The sequence below is a fragment of the Barbatula barbatula genome (assembly GCF_947034865.1).
Source record: "Barbatula barbatula genome assembly, chromosome: 9".
NCBI lineage: Eukaryota > Metazoa > Chordata > Actinopteri > Cypriniformes > Nemacheilidae > Barbatula > Barbatula barbatula.
This window is the reverse complement of record NC_136772.1, coordinates 9,214,912-9,236,627: the sequence shown is the minus strand read 5'-3', so window position 1 is coordinate 9,236,627 and position 21,716 is coordinate 9,214,912. Positions and strand designations below refer to the sequence as shown.

Below are 21,716 nucleotides of genomic sequence, written 5' to 3'. Positions count from 1 at the left end.
GCTCCACCAACATCGAAGATGTGCACACACTGCTGTAACACACACGCCTGTGCCTTACTAATCTGCGGCATAAACTACAAGATAAGCCATGCGTGATCTCTAACCTGTGAAAGCTACCAGCAATGACCTAGCATTAGCCCGAGAGCACGGTTTGCTGTCGAAACTAGGGCAGATTTGATGCTCGGGAGGACACGACAATGTATTCATTGCGCTGCAGCACACTGCGCTGGCTCCGATCCACTTTAGTAGAGCATTCAGAAGATCTGACTCTATTTTCGGCGATAACAGAGATTTTCATGATGTGCATTATTCTTGTTCAGATGTCCTTGTGAAATAAACACCAAGATAAAAGGGGCCTCTGAGGGAAGAACTACTAGGGTGGAATGCAAAAAATAAAGTGTGTTATCTGCATTTATAAAATGCATAGCTGCGGTTCTGGATGCTGATTGGTCAACAGCTGTGCTATATTCACGATATGTTCTGTCTTAGAACGACACCCTTCAGCTGTGTGTATATTCTCAATATTACACAGATGCTCACACTGTATTGCTAAAAATGATAGTTTACCCCAAAATGTCATCATTTATTAACACTCTTGTCATGTCAAACCTGTATGAATTTTCTTTCTTACACAAAACGGAAACTATATTTTAAAGAACGTTGGTAATCAAACAGTGCCTTATCCATTCACTTCTATTATATGGATACAAAACCAATGTAAGTTGATGGTTGCCATCGCTGTTCGGTTCTTTTGTGTTCTGCAGAAGAAAGAAACTCATACAGGTTTGAAATGACAAGATTTTTTTATTTTTAAAGAAAATGACAAGAGGGTGAGTGATGACAGAATTTTCATTTTTGGGTGAACTATAAATTTGAGTGTGTGTAAGTCTGTGGACCTAGCATAAAGAAAATGGCTTTATAAATAAATCTAGAAAAATGAATATCTAGAAAAATATGGTTTCTGTGAGTTTAAGGGTGGGGTTAAAAATACATTGTCTCACTGGAACGTCTTCAAACATTTGTGTTATTTGACTCTTGAGACAGAGTTAATAGATTGACCCCAAAATAAAAAAATTCTGTCATTATTAGCTACGTTTACATGGACCAATGTAATCCGATTAAAAATCCAATCCGAATGAAAGTGCTCCATATAAACACGTCAATCGGAAAACAAATGCCCAAACCGATTAAAATTTTAGTCGGATTGTAAAGAGTGGTTTATGCCGTTTGTAATCTGCTTGATGGGACATGTAAACACTTGATTAGATTAAAAACCGAAGTAGAAAGTTTTGGACAAAGACATCACTGAGTCTCACAGACTGATGCACGGAACAAGCAGCTGTTACTACCCTGTTGAAAAAAACAGTATATGCTGGGTTAGGTATGTTTTGATGATGGTTTAAGCTTGTCATGTGCTAGTCCTTAGCTGGTTTAAACTGGTCCTGAGCTGGTTTAAGATGGTGAGCACATGATCATCTTGAACCAGCAAACTAGCATCCAAACATACCTAACCCAGCATATGTTGTTTTTTTCAAAAGGGTATAAATCTGACAAAGCAGTACAAATTTACATATGTTTGTCAAGGAACATATTAATATTTTTACGCATTTAAAATGTCAACTGTTTTCCTGGAGTGAGTTTTTAACAGTTTCTTTGTAAAACATGATACATTTGCAAATGTACATACATACAAAAATATTTAATCATAAAATGTAATTTGTATTTGTAGTACCAAACATTTATTTTATATCTAGTTATGTTATGTGCTTTGGAAGGATTTACTGGTTTTACCATGGTAAATCGCTGTGTAAAACAACCATGCTTCATTGATATGTATACATTATTTTGCATTTATGAACTGTACATTGTTATGCTGGTGTCTGCGATATAAAATAAACACATCAGTGCTTATAACATTGTTTGACTAGCCCTTTTGTAAATATCATCATAGCCGTCTATGTTTACCGATAATACTGATATCAATCTGCATTGTATTAGTTCTAAAGTTCGGTATACACTGTTATTAAACATATATTCTAATTATTGTTTGCCTGAAGATGCTTTGGTGGGTCTTGGTAGTTTTGCCATGGTTTTACCATGGTTAAACCTAATCGGATGTGCTTGTGCACGAGACAATGACCTTAAAAAACTGCTACTGTGTTTCTTTTTGTGCCGTTTACTAAAGAAATATACACATAATGTGCGTAGTGGGCATTTAGGCGAGTGTGCAGATGTCAGCAGATTGAATCGTATGTGAAACTTGTCATATAAACATGCACATAAATCAGTTCACCTTTCATGTAAACACTACATTCAGATGGCACAATCTGAACAAATTCAATACGATGTTTCCATGTAAATGTCGCAAATGTTTCCTATTTACCCTTATGTCGTCCACAACCTATTATTTTTTATTCTGTGAAACACAAAAGAAATGTTTTAGTGGCTTTGTGTCCACAAGGGAAGTCAATGGGGGCAATGTTGTATGGTTTTCTAAGGTTCTTCAAAATATATTCTTTTCTGTTCTGCAGAAAAAAGAAAGTCATACAGGTTTGAAATGACATGAGGGTGAGTGATGGAATAATTGATAAACTATCCCTTTAAGTTGTCGCCCTCTCACTTAGCAGCATCTGTAATTAATCCTTAATGAAATATGATTACCTAACTCTCCACTGATTAGGCGTACACACACACACACACACACACACACACTTATCGTGTCCTGATTAGACTCAACAGATGCAAAGTGTTAGGAGCATGTGTAAACTATGTGAGATCACAGCCCCAGTGTATCATGGGGGATTTAAAACCACACGGCTCCAATCAACATGAAGATCAATGGATAAACACAAACAAAACACATTCTTACCCACGCATCATCTTGTAACCACTTAATACCTACCCTGTCACTTAGCAGCGCTTCCTTACCGGTCTACACTACCCATAATCCTTTCTGCACATGGTTGACTGGAGTGAGCCTGAGCAACTGCCCTACTAATCGTTGCCATGGCAATTTAGAGGGAAGGGCACAGGTGGGTACAGGTGGGAGAGGTAAAGAATGGTTGGCATTGTCCCCGGAACACTCCACTGAACGTCCCTACTGGGCACACGCGATTACACGCTTACACTGCTCCAAACCTGCCGTTGGCATGGACACCACGCAAGTGTCCATGGAAACCACATTGTCTGTACTAAAATAGCAATAGGAAACACAAGCTACTTTTGGAAACTGTTTGCCAGCAAGAACAACGTCAACGAACTAACACACAGCTCTATAGCCAGCAGCCAGACACCTAAAAAATTGATTTTTAGGGTCCTGTCAGTATTCATTTAAAAATAACCCAAAGGAAAATATTATTGCTTAGAGGTCCTTGGTAGCTTAAGATACTTGAGTTCTCTGTTCCATAGACAAACACACACACAAAAATGGTTGACATACTAATAGCTTATAGTTGCGCATAGCTTAGATAATTTGTTCTTGGTAGAACTGGATGAAAAATGTTTTTAAGTGTAATTGAAGTTTATATTAAAATACAAGAGAAATGCTGGTCATTCCAAATTGTAACAATGTTTTCATCGAAAACTCTAAATCAAGGAAATACATGTGCGATCACTGAAGTCTTCTCAGGGAGGAAAACGCGAGAAGCAGATGCAAGTAAAATTCTTCCTCTTCATTTAAACTCGCTGCTGCTTAAAAAAAATCAATTGAGATATTAAAGCCATCTTGATTTCGGTAATTTAAAAGACACTGCTGCTCAGAGCGTTCAATCTACTGAAACACGATATCAACTTAAACATGTAAAAACGGCAATTTACACAACCTGTGTTTAAAAGACATGCTCAAAGCCCCAGAGAAAAACAGAAAGTAATGAATAAACTAAATTATGAATAATTCTGTTTGGTGGAAATTTCGGATAAACCAAAGACCACAAGAGATTAACGTGTGCATATAAAATGCTTCAGATACATTTCTTTAAATAAAAAATTATAATGTTGTCAGATATATCTCTCTGATAATAGCAAGAAAAGGTTAGTATAAATATGCTATGTGTTTTTTTAAATCATAGATCCCCCAAACACAGAGGATGCCTACCCGACATGTTCTTGATCCCCTTGTCATGCATAAGGCGTGGGAAATGTCCTATTGGGCAATTAAACTGGTCTGAAATAGTGGGATTATAACACCTAGTCCTATCAAAATAATCTGAACAATCTGGTTAAAACCAGTGACTGCTGTGAAATGGCAGCTAACAACCAGGGAAAGACCTGGTGACAGCCTGGAGAGACTGTTGGCAGGAGGGAATAGACCCCATCGGGGCAGACATGAGCTAGCTACCCATGTCGGCAGGATCCGTTACTATAAAGTGTAATGGGTCCACCCATCTATGGCTACGAAAAACACAAGAGGAAGAATACCCCTGGAATCTGCGAGAGTGGGGGCTCTCCAGGTTATCAGCACAGCAGAAGTCGGAACAACAGGACAGAAACTACAGAAATAAATTTGCGGCTGGACAAAGGTAACATAAGAGAAAGATATTGAAATCCCTCAGGGCAGGAAGTAGTGCCTAATAGAGCTTAGTGAGGGGCCTCGCATTGAACAATACTTCACAAGAGGTAGGGCAAAGTCGGGTGAAGCCCAGTGACGGGACCAGCACCACAGCCCACAGGGTATCATAACGATGACAAAGCCCAACCAGGCACAAACTTTACAGCACTCAGTAACCCGGAGACTACCCATCAAGCAGTAGAAAGAAAAATGGATGGAAGAAGACCTCAGGTACATTGGGCTAAATCCTGCAATAAAGAGTGGGCAACCATTGACTCGGATCTCGTCCAGCTTTTAGCAGGCCAAAAAGGAGATGTCGAAAGAAAACTGGAGAAGAGGGGGGATCATCTACACCTATGGGGTGGAGATATTTGAAGTGAAAAGCCAGAAGGAGACGACGGGCCGACCTAAGTCCAGGAGACAAAAAGAGATTGACAGACTTGTGAGAGAAAGAAGGAGCCCGAGGAAACAGAGGAAGAAGGCCACAGAAGAGGAAAGGAATTGACTAAGAGGCACTACAAGGCGATATAAGCTCCTGGACCCAACAGTATACAGTACATGCTCTACAAAAAAGACCCTGGAGTATTGAGGTACCTTTGGAGATTAATGGCTTTGGCATGGAAAAAGCAGGTGATATCAATGGCCTCGAGAAGGGCAGGAGGCATATTGATCCCCAAGGTAAAAAACTTAACTATTGACCAGTTTCTCCAAAAAAGATTTTCTAAGATACTGTTGAGACATCGTGGGTCAAGTTCAATATGGCAGAGGGGGATTTGGTTTGGGATCATCCACACCCACATAAGAGCTGCAGTAGGACAGTTATCATAGTTGAGTTGACTGTACGGGAAGAGGCCATTAACGAAGCATTTGAAAGAAAGAATCTCGGGTATGCCAACTTGGCAGCGGAGGCTGAAGATCCGGGATGGACAGCGAAAGTGCTCGTTGTGGAAGTGGGCTGCAGAGGCTTTGTTTCCAATTCCAATACAAAGCTGCTTAAGCAAGTGGGGATCAGAGGACAGGCCCAACGGTTGGTAGTCAAGGAACTTGCCACTGTTGCTAAGAGAAGCAGCCACTGCCTGTGGTTGAAATGGAATGACACGATATGGGCTGCCAAATAACCACGTAATAAAATGGTGTTGTAATGGTACGCCAAAAAGAAATCGGGGCATTGAGCATGCATTAACAGTGCCAGTGGGGCTAGAACAGCCTTAGCCAACGGGGTGGCTTGTATGGTTGCGTTGAGGTTTTATTAATGTGTTGTAATGTTATGCCATACGAAACCGGGGGCACTGAGCATGCATAAACGGTGCCAGTGGGGCTAGAGCAGCCTTAGCCAAAGGGTCGAATCGTATGGTTGCATTGAGGTGTGATGCCACCGAGCTACCAGCAAAGCAAGTGTTGGGATGAGCTAATTGACACAGGAAGTGGGGTTCAGAGGACAGGTCCAGTGAAGGATAAACAAGAACTTGCCAGTGGTGCGGAAAGAAGAAACCACTGGCTGTGGTGGATGGAAACAGCATGGGCTGCCAGATGACCATGTAACGAGGCAAAACACACCCAGGTCTGATCAACCTGCAGAGGGCCTCCCTTGTCTTGTGATAGAGGGCCGAAACACCCAAGGAGGCTGAGGCACGAGTGAGGATGTGTCGCATTGTTGGGAACCATACCTCACCAAAAGGCATCTTTCACCCAGGATAATGGATGTGATGAAAGTGGGATCTGAATCAGAACCCATGAGATGTTTCTCTGATAATAGCAAGGAGAGATAAGAATAAATATGCTATGTATTTCTATAATTATAGATCTCCCAAACACAAGAGGATGCCTACCCGACGAACCCAGCGAAACATCGGACCCCCTATCCTCTATTCATATTCTTGACTGCTCCCCCTGTCCTACATAAGGCGTGGAAAAATTCCTATTGGGCAATTAAACTCTGCTGAAATAGTGGGATTATAATACCTAGTCCTATTAAGCTTATTTATATATTTTATTTCGTGTTTAGAAACTATTTATATCCTCACAGGCCACCAATTTCAGAGACATTTCCCCCACAGTGTGTGATGGCCTCAAACATAATGAAGTGACATTCAAAATATATTTTTTTCCATTAAGTGTTCCATTAAGTGTTCCTTCTAACAAAAAACACCTCAACCATTTCTAACGATCCCATTCTCTCTGTTGCCATTTTTCCCATTAAAACCTACAGCTGTTTATCCTTTTTTTGCTCTCTTTATAGCACAATCTGTATTTTTATGAATTTAAGCAAAGTGTGATGAATCACTGAATGATCACAAGGGCACCAGGCAGGTCAGCTGTGTGTGCGGACGGTTGCATCATGGTGCGCCTGTGGCCTGTAGATATACAACAGCATGCAACCCTGTGCTCAAAAGCAACTATTCACTGACCAAAGCTGCCTGAACCATTTCTTTGTCCTATTAATACTAGAATCAGCTTTATCACCGATATGTAGACTTCACACCCGACTACACACACTCATACACTCGCAGTCTGTCTTCACTGCTGGCCCTCGCTCATCTTTTCTCTCTTCGCGTGTAAGCGTGCGCAAAATGCGCATGATTAACTGTTTAACCACACATTTTTGGCCTTCTGCCTCGAGAGAGGATGTACAATAGTTCAGATTCACATCATCGGTCGTCTTTTTTTGTAGGTCAGCTTCACGCTTCAGATTTTCAGACATGCATGCACACTCGCAAGCACAAAAAACCTACTGCTCCAATCTTTGTTGTCGAAAACCATGTCTGCAGTAATAGACTGTCTGTAAGCACTCAAAAACAAGAAAATGATTCTGTGTTTTTCCGCTAACTTCCTCCCTCAGGCGTACAGGCGGTTCCACCAGATAACCCGCCGCAGAGATGTACCGCCGAGGCAGGTTTTTGTAGCAATTATAGAGACGTACGACTGTAACCAGCTCAAAACAAATTGAGGTATGCTGTTATGATTCTCCTGTAACTGCTAGAAGTCTCGTAACATGAAAACTCTGTTTGCTGGGCATGGGTTAAATTGAGCTATGGACTAAATTGTGCTGTTAATGGTGGTTTTCCATTGAGAATCATTTGGAGTCCTGGACTACAACTTCAATCTGGGAAATCGTCCCTGAGAGCGTAATGCAGTCCTAAAATAAACTTTAAATGAGTGCTGGAGGAGCAGTGCAGGGTTTTTAATAGGTTTCAACAAAATGAGGGTTCAGGAATGAAAAAAAAGAATAATGTTTGACCTCGTTTCAACTGTAGGTGTTGTTTTATTGACCTTGCACAGATGCCGAAGGGGTCAAACCCACAAGGGGCCAATAACATTTTGTTTAAATGTAGACAGAGATGTCAGAATCTAAAAATATTGATGAAAAGACCTTTCTGCTGACAGCTTGGTTTGGTGTCTGTATAAATGTCATTCTCTATCTCTTTCTCAATCTGTGAGTGTGTGTTTTGTGTAGAAAGCAGTAATGGAGGTCAAATGTGAGCACATGCACACAATTCATAAGCTGTTGTGCTCACAAGAAGGCGAGAAAATCCTATAACTTTCTCACACGTTCTCTCTCAACTAAAAAGGCCACGAATAAAATAAAAGCCATTCATGGCTGTGCTATAATGAAGCACTTCATCACTGCATTTAACATGGGAATGACCTTCATGGGGTGTTTAAATATCACTTTTGTTTGTTTAATAAACTTTATATTTAAGTTGTGGAATGTGGAATGTCATTGCCACCAGAAACAATTGCACAAGTAACTAGATGTTCATATTTTCTAAAAGAAATGTGGGTGGCGCTTGCCTCCGCAAAATTCATCGTTAAGATGCCGAGGTGAATGGATGCGGTTGCTAAGGCATGACAGGAAACAGCACTCCTCTTCATAACAGTTTCATGATAACCCTGAATCTTGTGTAGTTCAACAGAAGCAAGAAATTGGACCTTTTGTAGAAATGAACTACAAGGTCAATGTTACAGCATTTAGTAATTAAGCATTATGGAAATGTCTACACGTACTTACACATTTTTGTACATTTCAGGTTGTATAAATTAATCTTTTTGTATTTAGTATTAAAATAATCATAAATTGACAACGAAAAATAGTACATATAAATATGAACCTAAATACTGTAAATCATAATCATATTGAAATGCTTTAATGTCCAAAATTATAAACTGTTACCAATATTCTTTATTTAAAATATACAAACTTCCTGCAACAAAGACCATTAAAGGAACTGTTCTCACTCATAATGATGTATATTTGCACATACAGTATAGTCCGCACAATGCATTTACCTGTCACGCCCAGGTATGTCGTCCGTCGCACCTGGAACCCTCCAAAAACAAGCTCACAGGTGTAGTTGCCGATATCATCCTCTCTCACTTCCTGTATGGACAGCATGTCCGCAGACTGTAACACGCTGCTCCTCCAATGCTGCACATTGCATTCCTGCACCACAAAGAGAGAGATAGATAGATAGAGAGAGAGAGAGAGAGAGAGAGAGAGAGAGGGGGAAAGAGATGCATTATACTGAACATAAACGCCTTCTCAAACTTATGTATTTTTTTATACTGAAAACACACTGTATCTCGCTGTACCTTGTACCACGTTATCTTCATTTTTTCTCCAGGCTGAATATAATCCTGGATATCAGGACAGGAGATGTCTTTACTCTTGCCCAGTTCTGCTTTCTCACTGTAGCGCAGTTTTGAGTTATAACAACCTGCTGTGTCATTATCAGCAACCAACAGGGTCATAGACACCTTCATACAAAATGTGGAATTCCTGTAACATAAAGACAGAGAATTAACTGCGCTCTGCATCTCACAGAGTCTTTAAACCAGGGCTGTAGTCAAGTCCACCTTTGTCGAGTCCAAGACAAGTCCAAGACCAGGACTACTCGAGACCGAGTCAAGATGTCAAAAGAGGTTCAAAGAGGTTCGAGTCCGTCCGTGTCCAAGTCAAGACCGAATTCAAATTAAACGGTCTCTTCAAGACCAAATACTTTATTTTTAATGATCAAAATCCGAATCAAATTAGGTAATTTAATTGACTTAGGTATAGCAATTTTCAGTCACATAATGCTAAAGTGCAACTTCAGATTTTTTGTCTTTCTATTGTACTGTAACATTCTGGGCTGCCAATGGAAAATGTTCCCATTCTCAGCTTGTTGACTTGTCAGTGTTAACAGCATTGAATCAAAATCCCTTTTGCATCCACAATTAATGTTGAAAAAACTTCGAAGTTTCAACATACCATCATTATTGTGATCAGTATTTGCCTCAGTTGAGCTCTTGATTCTTGTGTTTAAAGCGTTAGGTTTTCATTGTCTGTTATAACAGTGTGCTAAAATACAACTGTTGGAGCAATGAAAACAAAGATCCATTGGGATCAGGTGATAATGATTGTAGTCTTTGTGCAGTTACCTAAATAATTGCTCATGAGTGCATTGTGTTATTGATTTATGAGTATTGTCTGATACTAGTACAGTGTGAGATTAAAGCAGTGGTATGGCTCATTATACGTCTTTGAATTGACAGATAATACACACACACAAAACATCAACAAAAGAAAGCTTCATGCAGCAAGGCATACTGGTTAACATCATAGTACAAAACACATTCATGACTCTCAGCATGCATTGCAGTTCATTTGTTTATCTGAATTAGTTTGATGATTCTCACCAATGTCAGGAAAACTTGGCACAGTATCTTAGCGTTGTGAACCAGAACAATCAAATCAGTCATCAACTTAATTTAGTATTATTTATCATTGTTTTACAGATTGACACCCATCACAAAAAGTAATCTACTCCAAAAGGAAAGAGTCCAACTAAAGCAAACATATACGCTTCATCAATAGGTTTTTTGGAGGGAGAAAAAAATCAACTCAAGACCAACTAGAACATTTGGCGAGTCCAATGACCTAGTCCGAGGGTAGATACCAATGAGTCCAAGACAAGTCTGAGACTACAGAAAAGCATCTGAAGTCGGGACTCAAGTACTACAGCACTGCTTTACACCACATGAGAAACCACTATAGAACTTTACTAAGGTCCAATTATGTTTTTTGTGCCAGTAACAGCCCAAATATATGTTATTTTTAAGAAAATGTGACAGTAAATCGTTTCTTCTCTGTTTACGTTATTTTAGCCGTAGATGTAAAAAACTCTACACAGTGACTACTGTGGAAAGTCTCTTTGTTTTTAAAAAGAAGTATTTTGAGACAAGGAGTTCCAGGTGCCAAAATTACACTTTATTGGCCAAGATAACAAAGACAGGATGCCTAGAGAACACAGCATCACAGCTCTTATTTTTAAACACTTTTTCACCAACGATCTTCTTTGAACTTGTGCCACAATTGTGTCATTTTCTTGCTTTCTCTTTTTGGTGGCACATGCACACCTGGTTAATTTAAAAAATATATTTTCTGTATCCTTATTGTAAGTGATATTTTATTTTATCTACACGTCAAGATTATACTTTGAGTCGGTGCCAATAGCCCTGTGGCTAGTGTGAGGACATATAGTGCCAGTGCACTTGCGGCCCGACCTGAGTTTGATTTCCAGCTCAAGCATTCTTTGCCGGTCCCCTGTCTCTATTCTAGTCTGTTCTCTACGGCCCTTTCAAATGAAAGGCCAAAAAGCCCCTTATATATATTTAAAAAAAGATTATACTTCGAAAACTCAAATAAAATAACATAAGTTAAAAAAATGAATACTTCTTGGTTTATACTTAATCCGGGTAAAGAGAATTCTGAGAATTGTTTCTAAACACGTTATTGATGTTAAAACATTTATTGCTGACAAACATTATAAAGACTCAGATTTATTTAGTACTGAGACGAGGAGTTAAACCGTTAAACAGTTTTTGACCAATTCTCTGTTCAGGAGTTTTTGGTCAGAGCTAAAACAGGGGATCGATGACGCTATGGAGCGTCTGAGCATTCATGGCTCCTCCCCTATCACTAGAGCGCCAAGCATCAGGCGTCTACTCAATGAACTCCATTCAATGTACATACAAAAAGTCAGGTTCTTTAAGTATATTATTGTCAAACAATTCTACAAAATATACTGTATATGTAAATAAAATACACTATATAAGAAATATACAGGCAAACATACACACTCTGTAATACTAATGCAATGCAATACACACATTCACAATAATGTATCTCAATTTTAAGGAGTATAGAGTTTTTGCTTTGTCCAAAGGCTTTGAGTTTAATAGCTGCTGATAAGATTTGTCGAAATTTGACCTTTTCAAGGTAATGACCTCACACCTCCTACCAGGTTACCATGGTTACAGAGTGCTTGGGGCGGCAACCTGCAATGCACTTACCTTTAGTAAAATGCATAAACAAACTGCAAAAAAATACCTTTCTCTCTTTGCCCTATTAGCTACAGTATATGGCAAATGTTTTAAACCTCGGTTAGGATCATTTATGTTTTTACACCGTCATTATTTCCAGATCTGCGTATGTCAGCATGAGCTTGTTTTATCTCTTCACAAAGCCTTGAAGATAATAAAAATATCTGTTATACCATACCACCAAGATGCTAAAAACGAATGTTTGCAGTTTAATCATTTCAAAGCTAGAATAAAAACAACAACAGCTCTGTATCCTGTTGCTAACCCAAAAAACTGATTTTAATAACTCCGTTCCAGAAATGACTCTGCTTTCTTTGCCTTCTACTGCCTTCATAGGCAGGCTTCTCATAACTCAAATGAAATCTCTTAAGTGACAGATTTGAAACGCTCTACAGGCAGTAACTCTGGGCACTTCACATGAAGGGTTACAAAAGCCCCACAATTGATTCTTGAGGGTTTTTGTTGGTTATCTTTGTCAGTAAGCCTCTGCTGGCAGATGCCGTAACAACGGTGTGTACAGTATTATGTGGCCTAAAACATTTTCCTTTAAACATTTTCATTTAAAAAAAGCCTTTTTATTCTAAATACATTTTTGCTAAATATAAAATGCATTGTAACAGCAGTTCCCACACCAGCACCTGATTTTTGCAGGAGTCTTACTATTTGCTTAGCAACATGCTAACATGTTGTTTACGGGATGTTGTGTAAATAATAGTCTTATGTCGTGTCAACACAGGACGCGACCGCCGCGACGTGACAAAGCACCAATTATCATTTTACATTTTGTCCAGACCGGATGGGGCACAGCGCGATGCGACAAACCCATTAAGAACAAGCAGGTGGTCGTGCTGTCGTGTCCGTTGTCGACGCGGTGTTATTTAGACTGAACCACTTTCAATATTGGATATTGAATAAATCCTTCAACTAAGATTGTTGCAATACATTCTGGTGAGAATGTGATGTGATGCTGACTTTAGATTTGGCCAACAAAATGTATCTGCATTATAATCTGTGGTTAATAATCGTTTCTGTGACCACCTTGCTGGAACCTATGAGAACTCTAAATGCTAGGTAAGCATCTCAGTAGATTTTAAGAATACAGTATGTGTCTCATTTTCCTTATGTACTCGCTTTTTTACAGTGCAAGGTGTCAAAAAATCAGCTCATGGTGAAACTTTGTATTTGTCCTGAGGGAATGCTACGAATTAAGGCAGCAGAGTATTTAAAATTCACTCTATTTCTCTCCACCTGTCTTTCGTTCCTTCTGTCTTTCAAGCACACACACAAACACACACACGCGCGCAGTGACATTATGTGATGCAAAAGTGAATATGATGAGTAGATTATGTGCTTTGACCTCAAGTCGGTTGAAACCTGAGCAAATGAGGACCCTAGAGAGTTTCTTGACTGTTTAATATGTGTGACAGTGGCCTGCGGCATTATGGGAGAGTGCCTGAGTGTCAGTACTTGATTGATGGATGACAGAATGTTTCACTGTCCTCTGCCATCTCTTACAGATTTCACTTCCAGTTTTACTGTCCATGAGAAGACTCGGATGCAAACACACACTCACAATACATGAAGCTGCTAACACGCTCTCATTTTTCACAGTGCGCAACTTATCTTGAAGGCTTTTGAAAGACAATCAAAAAGATCAAAGGAAGAAGTTAACCATGTTCCATAATCCAGCTAATGTCCGAGAGGCAGAGTGTGTGCTTGTTTCTCTGTGGATTTGCATATCTAAGCATGCGAGTGTTCCTGCATGCACGTGTGTGTGTGTGTACGGCGCCTCTCTCTCACCTCAGAACGCAGGAGTAAAGACCGGCGTCCTGCAGCTCGGCTGGTCGAAACCAGATGGCGTCTTCCTCTTTGGTCATGCGTACCCCGTCAAAAGAGATGGGTTCTTCGAAGTCACCATGACCCAAACCAGAACTCCGGTACCACATGAGGCTTAGTCCAATGCTCTGTGCTTGGGTGTAGTTGGCTCTGATGTAACCGTAAAACAGAGCACACTTTATCCGCACCGGCTCCCCATGTAACACCCGGTATTTAAGATAGTCCACGGACCAATCGGTGCAGCCGTCCACTGTAGACAGAAAGAGGTATTAGTCTCCTTACCGTTAGAATCTATTCAAATTTCCTTTTTAAACAAGCGACACTACAAGCCACTGTGCAAAATGTCTTACATTTGATATATTTTATGTATAATTTCATTTCACTTTATGGCACTTTTTGTGTTTGTATTTGATCTGATTTATTTAATCCATAAACACATTTTACTTTAACAGAGCTTATCAGATCCTGTAGGTTCAATAAACAGTAGTTCATTTATCCCAGTGGCGCACAAAGCTTTAGATGCAAACTCACAAATAAGCCACTGTGATAAAGGCAAATTCTGATCTACTGAAATGCAGATTTTTCGACAGAAAATCTTATAATTATTGAGATGTTAAGTCAACATGAGTCACAGCTCATTTTAAAGCTTGGTTGCTATAGAGAGGTTAACCCCTGCAAGTAATTATACGCTAACTAATTATGTTTCACTGTTGTAATTAACTGCTGTGTTTTAAAATGTTTGCATATGCAAGTATATGTGTGTTGGAGATGGTTGTGCGCACGTGTGTGTGTACTCAAGAGATGACATGAGCGTGTAATAAAAGCAGTTAATTGCTTTTTGAAACTCTGGAGATGAAGAATATAAATCGATTCAAATCTGATGGGATAGTCAAATGAGTGACTGTAGTGCCAGATACCAAAAAACGAAAAATGTAAATGGCCCCCATAATTAGAAATAATGTGAGCAATGTGGGTGTCCCTTACAAAACCAGTATTTTATTTAGCCTTTGTGTACAAGTTAATGTGACATGACATTGGTGGCCTTTAAGTGACAACGAAGTACATCTTGATCAAAAAAAGAATTCAAAGGTCAGACAGCAAGTGTGTGTACAGGGTGTGCAATTTACAGGTTAAAATTGACTAACTACAACCCTTAAAAGGATAGTTCCCCCCAATTGAAAATTCTGTCATTATTTATTTGCCTTCTTGTCATTTCAAACCTGTTTGTTGAAACCAAACAACGCAGTACCCATTCACTTCTTTTGTATTGCCACAAAACCAGAAAGAATTTTCATTTTTGGCTGAACTATCCCCTTAGAGTGGTCATATGACACGGCTAAAATGAATATTACGTTTTGTTTTACATGTTATGCAATGTGTATACACGATTAAAGGTTAAAAAACGCGGTATTTTCCACATAGCCTGCATGTTTGTATCTCCTCTTTGCCCCGCCTCTCTGAAACACACTGATTTTGTACAAAGCTCATCGCTCTGAAAAGCGAGGTATGCTATGATTGGCCAGTTAACCAGTGCATAATGATTGCTTAAGGCAGTTCAGTTTGCCTTTATTTCTGTTTTAAGGGTGAATTGTGACCCGAACATTCATGGACAGTTTTTGTGACTGTTGCCAAACAAATACATTTGTAATGCTAGTTGTGAGACTATGTTAGAGCATAAAGGTGTATTATACAGCTTAGCACCCCTTAAATGAAGCTTTTTTTATTTAACATATTCCTCTTTGTTGCTGCTTGACTGCACTGGCCTTGACCAACTTCACAAGAAGCTAAATCTGTCTTTGTAATAACTTCCCAATTGTGTTCAAATTAAGTGAAACCCATTACAGAACACTTTCTTCCCGCTGTGGAGGACAGAACGTCCACTCATTATTCCGCCTATGCTAAAAGGTATGATAATAAATAGCGTATACTGTGCAGAAATGCTTACTGACACGCTGCTCAATTTTGTTGCGACCCTCAAGAGTTTTTGTTAACATCATACCAGACTGGGACGATTGTCACTTATAAAAACGCTGAGGCAATAGATGGTAATTTGCTGAATCTTTTACATAAATAAGATAAAGTGAATAACATTTATTTGATGACACATGCTAAATGGGACAATTTTCAGCAGAATGTGCCAAATAAATTACATTTTAATATGACAATTTCATCACCATTCTTTCCTTTCTTTCCATCTCACTGTTTTCCTGCTGTTTTGTCTTACATCTGTCTTGCATCAGGGTGGTGTAACACTACTGACTGAAACGATGCCTCTAAACCCTGTTAACCTCTTTAACCGTTTTCACATCGTGTTCTCTATCAATATCATATTTAAATAGGTTGAGAGCACCGATTTGTTTGGAACTATTGAGGGCTCCATGAACCACGTGACCACACAGAGGAGAGATTGAGTGTCGTAACAGTCATATTCAACGGCTTTGCTTAAAAGGTTATTATTAAAATAAAAATAAGTATGAAATGAAATGAATGTAACATTTCTACATAATTTATTACATTTTAAATCTTTACAGAAAGAAAGCAAAACTATAAAGAAGGCGTTTTGGCTGTTCGTTCACACAGCAACAGCGTTTTTGGGGAGCGAAAAAGTGCACTTTTGAAGGAAATGTGAGCAAAAGTATCAACAAAGTCTGTTGTCCGTGTAAACAGAGATAGTTGTCTGTACGCAAAACCCCAAAGTAAATGAAAAGCTCATATTTGAAAAGAAAATCTAAATAAAACCTAAATGAAAAATTCAAGTATAACAACCTTGTTTCTAGGGGGCCGTTATGCATCGCACTAATAACGTAGTCAAAGACAGATGAGGCAATTACACAGTCACTCATATTAAACCTGAACTCACTGACCCAATAAACTCCAACACATGCACATGCACCACAGCCTGTGGCTCTCAAACACACACATGAAAACACGCGTTGGTTGGCTGCACAATTATGCAATGTCTCTACTCTAATATCAGGTGCGATTTACATGGCACCCCACTGTTCTAGGAAACTCTGACCTTTTTATGCAAGCAAAAAAAAAAAAGAGACGGTAAAAGCAATAAGAAATAGAGATGTTTCATCTTTATCTCCAGCAAAGAATCCAACATTTCTTTGCCCAAGCGATGCTAAAAAGCTAAGCTTCCCTGAGGCATTCTGGGTAACTGATAAAAGAAACCAAATGGAATCATGCTGGAATCAACTGCATTATTTTTTTCCCTTCCACCCTCTCCGTCTCTCTCTCCGAACGCTCGCATCACTCACGCACCTGAAACCCTGAACCCCCAATGCCTCTTTCTCCTCCATTCCCATCATGCTCTGCTCCTCTGCATGTACATGCTTCTCTCCCCTCTGCATTCCCCGGTCTCTTTTCATTCTCTCATCTACCCCCACCCCATCTATCTATCTTGTTTTTCACTGCTAAATGAATGATAACGAGGTCGGTTGTCTCTGGGGTGAGGTCCCTTATGTAAGCCTATAAAACATTCACATGTTCTCAATCCTGCGCAACCTACTGCACTAAAATAGTCTGAAAAACAGGAGCTTGAGAAAATGAACGAGAAGTTGATTGAGCGCGATCTCTCTTTCCCATTGTGTAAGATAAAACAACCAGCTTGCAAATCATTAATATTTTGGATGCTTTTCATGCAAATTGCATCTAAACCAATCCACACACACACACACAATTCTATCCCAGGTCTCTATAGCAATGCACTTTCATCTTTCTAAGCCGTGTGTCTCAGGACTGCGTTCACACTGCAGCTGAATGTGGCCCAAATCTGTTTCCTTCCTTCACAAGTGACAGATCTTTCAGGATGACAATGTGAATAGCTAAACACCCCGAATCAGACATGTATAATCCCCATTTTATTATGGGGAAATAGATTGTATAACATGATGTTACTTCAGTGTGAACAGTCCGATTGGAATTTGCGCTTTGTATCTAACTCAACATTCATCATAACTAAGCACAACGAGATGAAAAATGAGGACGCACAATATGATAACGTCTAGTTATCAAATTCATAACCAGACGAAAACGGACAGACGGATTACAAAGTAAACGACTCACCCGTTTAGACACTTTCAGGCACATACATCATAATAGAATGGAGCTTAAAAGGATGAAACTAGAAAGGTACTCAGCTAAGATTGGTGAAATAAAAGCTCTACACCATCATTAGTTGACTAAAGCAACCGGCTACCGATAGCAAATAGAAAATTGTCGTTGTGCCTAGCTGTGAAATAAACTGGCTATTAAAAGTACAATCTCCAAGATATTTTCTTTTAATAGGGGATGTGTCAACAAAGAAGAGAAAATTGTGTCTGTTGAAGCAATTCTTGAGGTTTTAAAGGCAGTAAAGGAAAAGGCTGCTCTGAAACCATTAAAACGTTTGAGGCAGGTTGAATTACGGTCCGGGCTTTGAGAAGGATATTAGAATTCTGGTCCGGTTGAGTTTTTGCTTGTCTAAAGGGTCATTAGTAAAATGAGCCGTTTGTGATGAGGAATTTACACATTAAAGCACTTTGTTTTTTAATATGAAATTGAATACAAAGAGATTAGCACATGCCTCGTTGTGCGCTTACTAAGAGGGTTTTATTGGTTTGTGTGTGTCCCTTAAGTAAGACATTAATGATCACTTGACAGTTAGAGACACTGACTGTCTTGAGCAATGAAATGTGTGTGTGTCTATGTATGTGTGCATGCATATGTGAGCTAATCACACAAAACTCAGGTTTACAAAGCTTGAAGCTGCTGTCAAAAGGTTGTTTAGGAGAAAGACTGAGAGGCTGTGCTCAGTGATCCGACCATTTGGGAGTGTCAGTGGCCAAGATTACCACTAATCCACCATGATCCAATGCCTCGAGACACACAGCAACAACAATAACCTCTCTCTCTATAACATCTCATCAAATACACAGCGACAATAATAACTCTCTCGCATTTCAACAGATACACAACAAGAAGATCACTCTACAATACACCTGAACAGATACACAACGACAATAACATCTCTCTACAATAGACTATAACAAGAACAATAACCCTCTCTCTACAAAACACAACAACGATAACATCTCTCTACATAACATCTCAACATATACACAACAACAATAACATTTCTCGAAATAATATCTCAAGATCTTGGATCTCGACACACAACAATCCTGTCCATACCATACATCAGGGGCCTGTTCCAATAAGGAGGTTCAATACACGTAAAAAGATACACAACAACAAAACCCACCTCTTGACATATCATGCCAACAGATACACAAAAATGATAACCACTCTACATAACATATACACAACGAAAATATCATCTCAACAGATAAACAACAATGATATCCATACAATACACCTGGGGCGTGTGTGTGTGTGAACATACATTTAATTTCAGGAGAATAATTTAGGACCTGAGTGACATTTTTTTATTTCCCTGTGCATTTGTATTAAAACTGTACCATTTTTATACCCTAACAAGTGTCTTGTACATCATGACATGTTACTCTTCTTATCACTAGAGCATTGATGGGGAGTGAGTGCATAAGATTTTTTTATTTCAGTTTTATTGCATTCATTCATTTACTAATTAATTGATTAGTTTTTTTGGTACATTTACAGGTACATTAGTAAATCAACTCTGAGTTCACATTTTAACTCGGTGTTGGTTGAACCGCCTTATTGAAACGGGCCGCTGAACCGATCCACACTATCATCTCTCTACATAATATCTCAACAAATACATAATGAGTGTGTTTACATGCACATAATAAACGGATCAAAAATCAGCTTAAAAAGAAACCTGTTTTCACATGTTAACATGCATAGAAATAAACCGGCTACGCAGAAAACCGTGTCTACACGGAAGTTTGAGACTTGCCGGGTTTCTCGCCTGTAGTGACGTCATCGTCGATAGTCTGTTTAGTAATTAAAAATGCAGCGGGAAAAAGGTCAGAAGCTGTATTTTTATATCTCTTCTCATGTCCGCAGTACCTGCATATGCAACAGGTTCTTAATTTTGACGTTTTTACATCAACTGCATGATTCGAGAGCGGACTTTCATATGTTATTTTACTATTACTTCCATTTCAAACTTTTACTATTGCACTTTCAGACATGCGCACATAAACAAAACTGATAGAAACCCTGTAAAGGGCTTTATATGCAGCGCGAAATCAAAGTAATGAGCAAAAAACTACCTCTGCCGATCCGTTTTTGCTTAAGCCGTCTATGACCTTTCCTCGATAAAAGTTTTTCACATTTACATGACCTTATATATATCAGCTTATTAAGCATAATCTGTGCATGTAAACGCGATCAATGACAATAACTTCACATTGACACATCTCAACAGATATACAAAAATTCAAGAAATGAGAGAGTATTTCTAAGTTGTTTTGGAGAACAGACACACAACATGACACACAATAGCCTCTCTCTACATAACATCTCAAAAGACACACAACAATAACCTCTGTCTGCATAATACACACAAAAAACAGCACAGTCTGTTCTCAACTCTCTGTGTTTAGTCAAGAACAACACATTTTGTGTGTTTATTTAACACACAATCAAATAAAAATGATACACAATGTGTTCAAATATCGTAACATAATGTTTTAGTAACTAACACATTCGTTTTGAGTGTAGATAAACAAGATTTATAATGAGAGATATTTGACTCTGGAAGACTGTGCATGTAAACGCGATCAATGACAATAACTTCACATTGACACATCTCAACAGATATACAAAAATTCAAGAAATTAGAGAGTATTTCTAAGTTGTTTTGGAGAACAGATACACAACAAGACTCACAGTAATATCCTCTTTCTAGTTTACATCTCAACAAAACAACACAATAACATCTCTCTACATTACATCTTAATATAGACAACATTTACATTTATTCATTTGGCAGACGCTTTAATCCAAAGCGATTTACAAGTAGGAGAGCATATAAACATTTTGTCAACACGGTAAACAGTACTGTTAGTGTACAAGGTATGCTACAAGGAGGATCAAAGCTGGAGTAACAAGGGAGAGAGTGAACAATAATATATATATTTTTTAAGACAACAAATTGAATATCTCTCTACATAACCTCTCAACAGATCCACACCAATACAAATTACTGAATAAAATAAACAGCCAATTCAAGATATTGCCAACTAAGTTATTTTTATCTGTTTACCATTGCCTTGCCTGTAGACTTGCATTTTATTCGTTGTCCGTTTTTACAAAGTAAAGGACACGTCAAGCTGCCGTCAATAGACCTTAACATGCACTGAACCTGAAAAATTCTGTTAATTTTTTTTCCGCCACAAATCAAACTGCTGACATTTGAATTAATTCAATCACGCCGGTGTACAGTATATGTTGTACTGTGCAAATATCTAGTCCTCAGCAATTTAAATAGCCGTTATAAAGCTGACACGTACATGTGATGTGCGTGTATGCGTGTGGGTCGAGGGAGCGAGTGAGCTGACAGTGCGGAGGTTACTTGAAACATTTGGCTTAAGGACTTGTGTGTAATTCAACGCAGTATTGATCAAGCAACAGGACTGTTGGGTCATGGAATTACGCCTCCACGCATGCACACACACACACACACACACCTCACAAAACTTGTGAGGAGTGTGTGCTTTAATAGTGTAAATGCTGGCCAGATGCTCTGCGCATAAAGGAAGAATATAAATAAATAAAAGGAAAAGACGATGAATAATCCTGTTAAAGATCAAACAACTCTCTCTCCTTCTCTCCGCTCTGCAGTCCTCATGGGAAATATAATGCGTGCGCACACACAAATGAAAACGAATTTAGAAGCAAATGACGTTGGTGTTCCCTGGTCACAACAATGTTTTGCATGACTGCATTTACCTGAGAGGAAGAGGGAATTAAATCTACTGTGTTATTGATAATGTTACTAATATGCTGACTGGTTTTTAATGGTGTATGCTAAGGCAAG

General features: G+C 38.9%; 1 protein-coding gene across 1 annotated transcript in view; it reads right to left on the bottom strand.

The window, feature by feature from the left end:
• The window catches only part of il1rapl1a (interleukin 1 receptor accessory protein-like 1a), a 68,182-nt gene that overhangs the window by 25,968 nt on the left and 20,498 nt on the right, over positions 1–21,716 (bottom strand). Inside the window, exons 3-5 of the mRNA XM_079463520.1 lie at positions 13,709–13,994; positions 9,137–9,323; positions 8,834–8,987 (exon numbers count right to left, since the gene is read on the bottom strand). Of these exons, the coding sequence (XP_079319646.1) occupies positions 8,834–8,987; positions 9,137–9,323; positions 13,709–13,994 (627 nt within the window). The remainder of the gene's footprint in view (positions 1–8,833; positions 8,988–9,136; positions 9,324–13,708; positions 13,995–21,716) is intronic.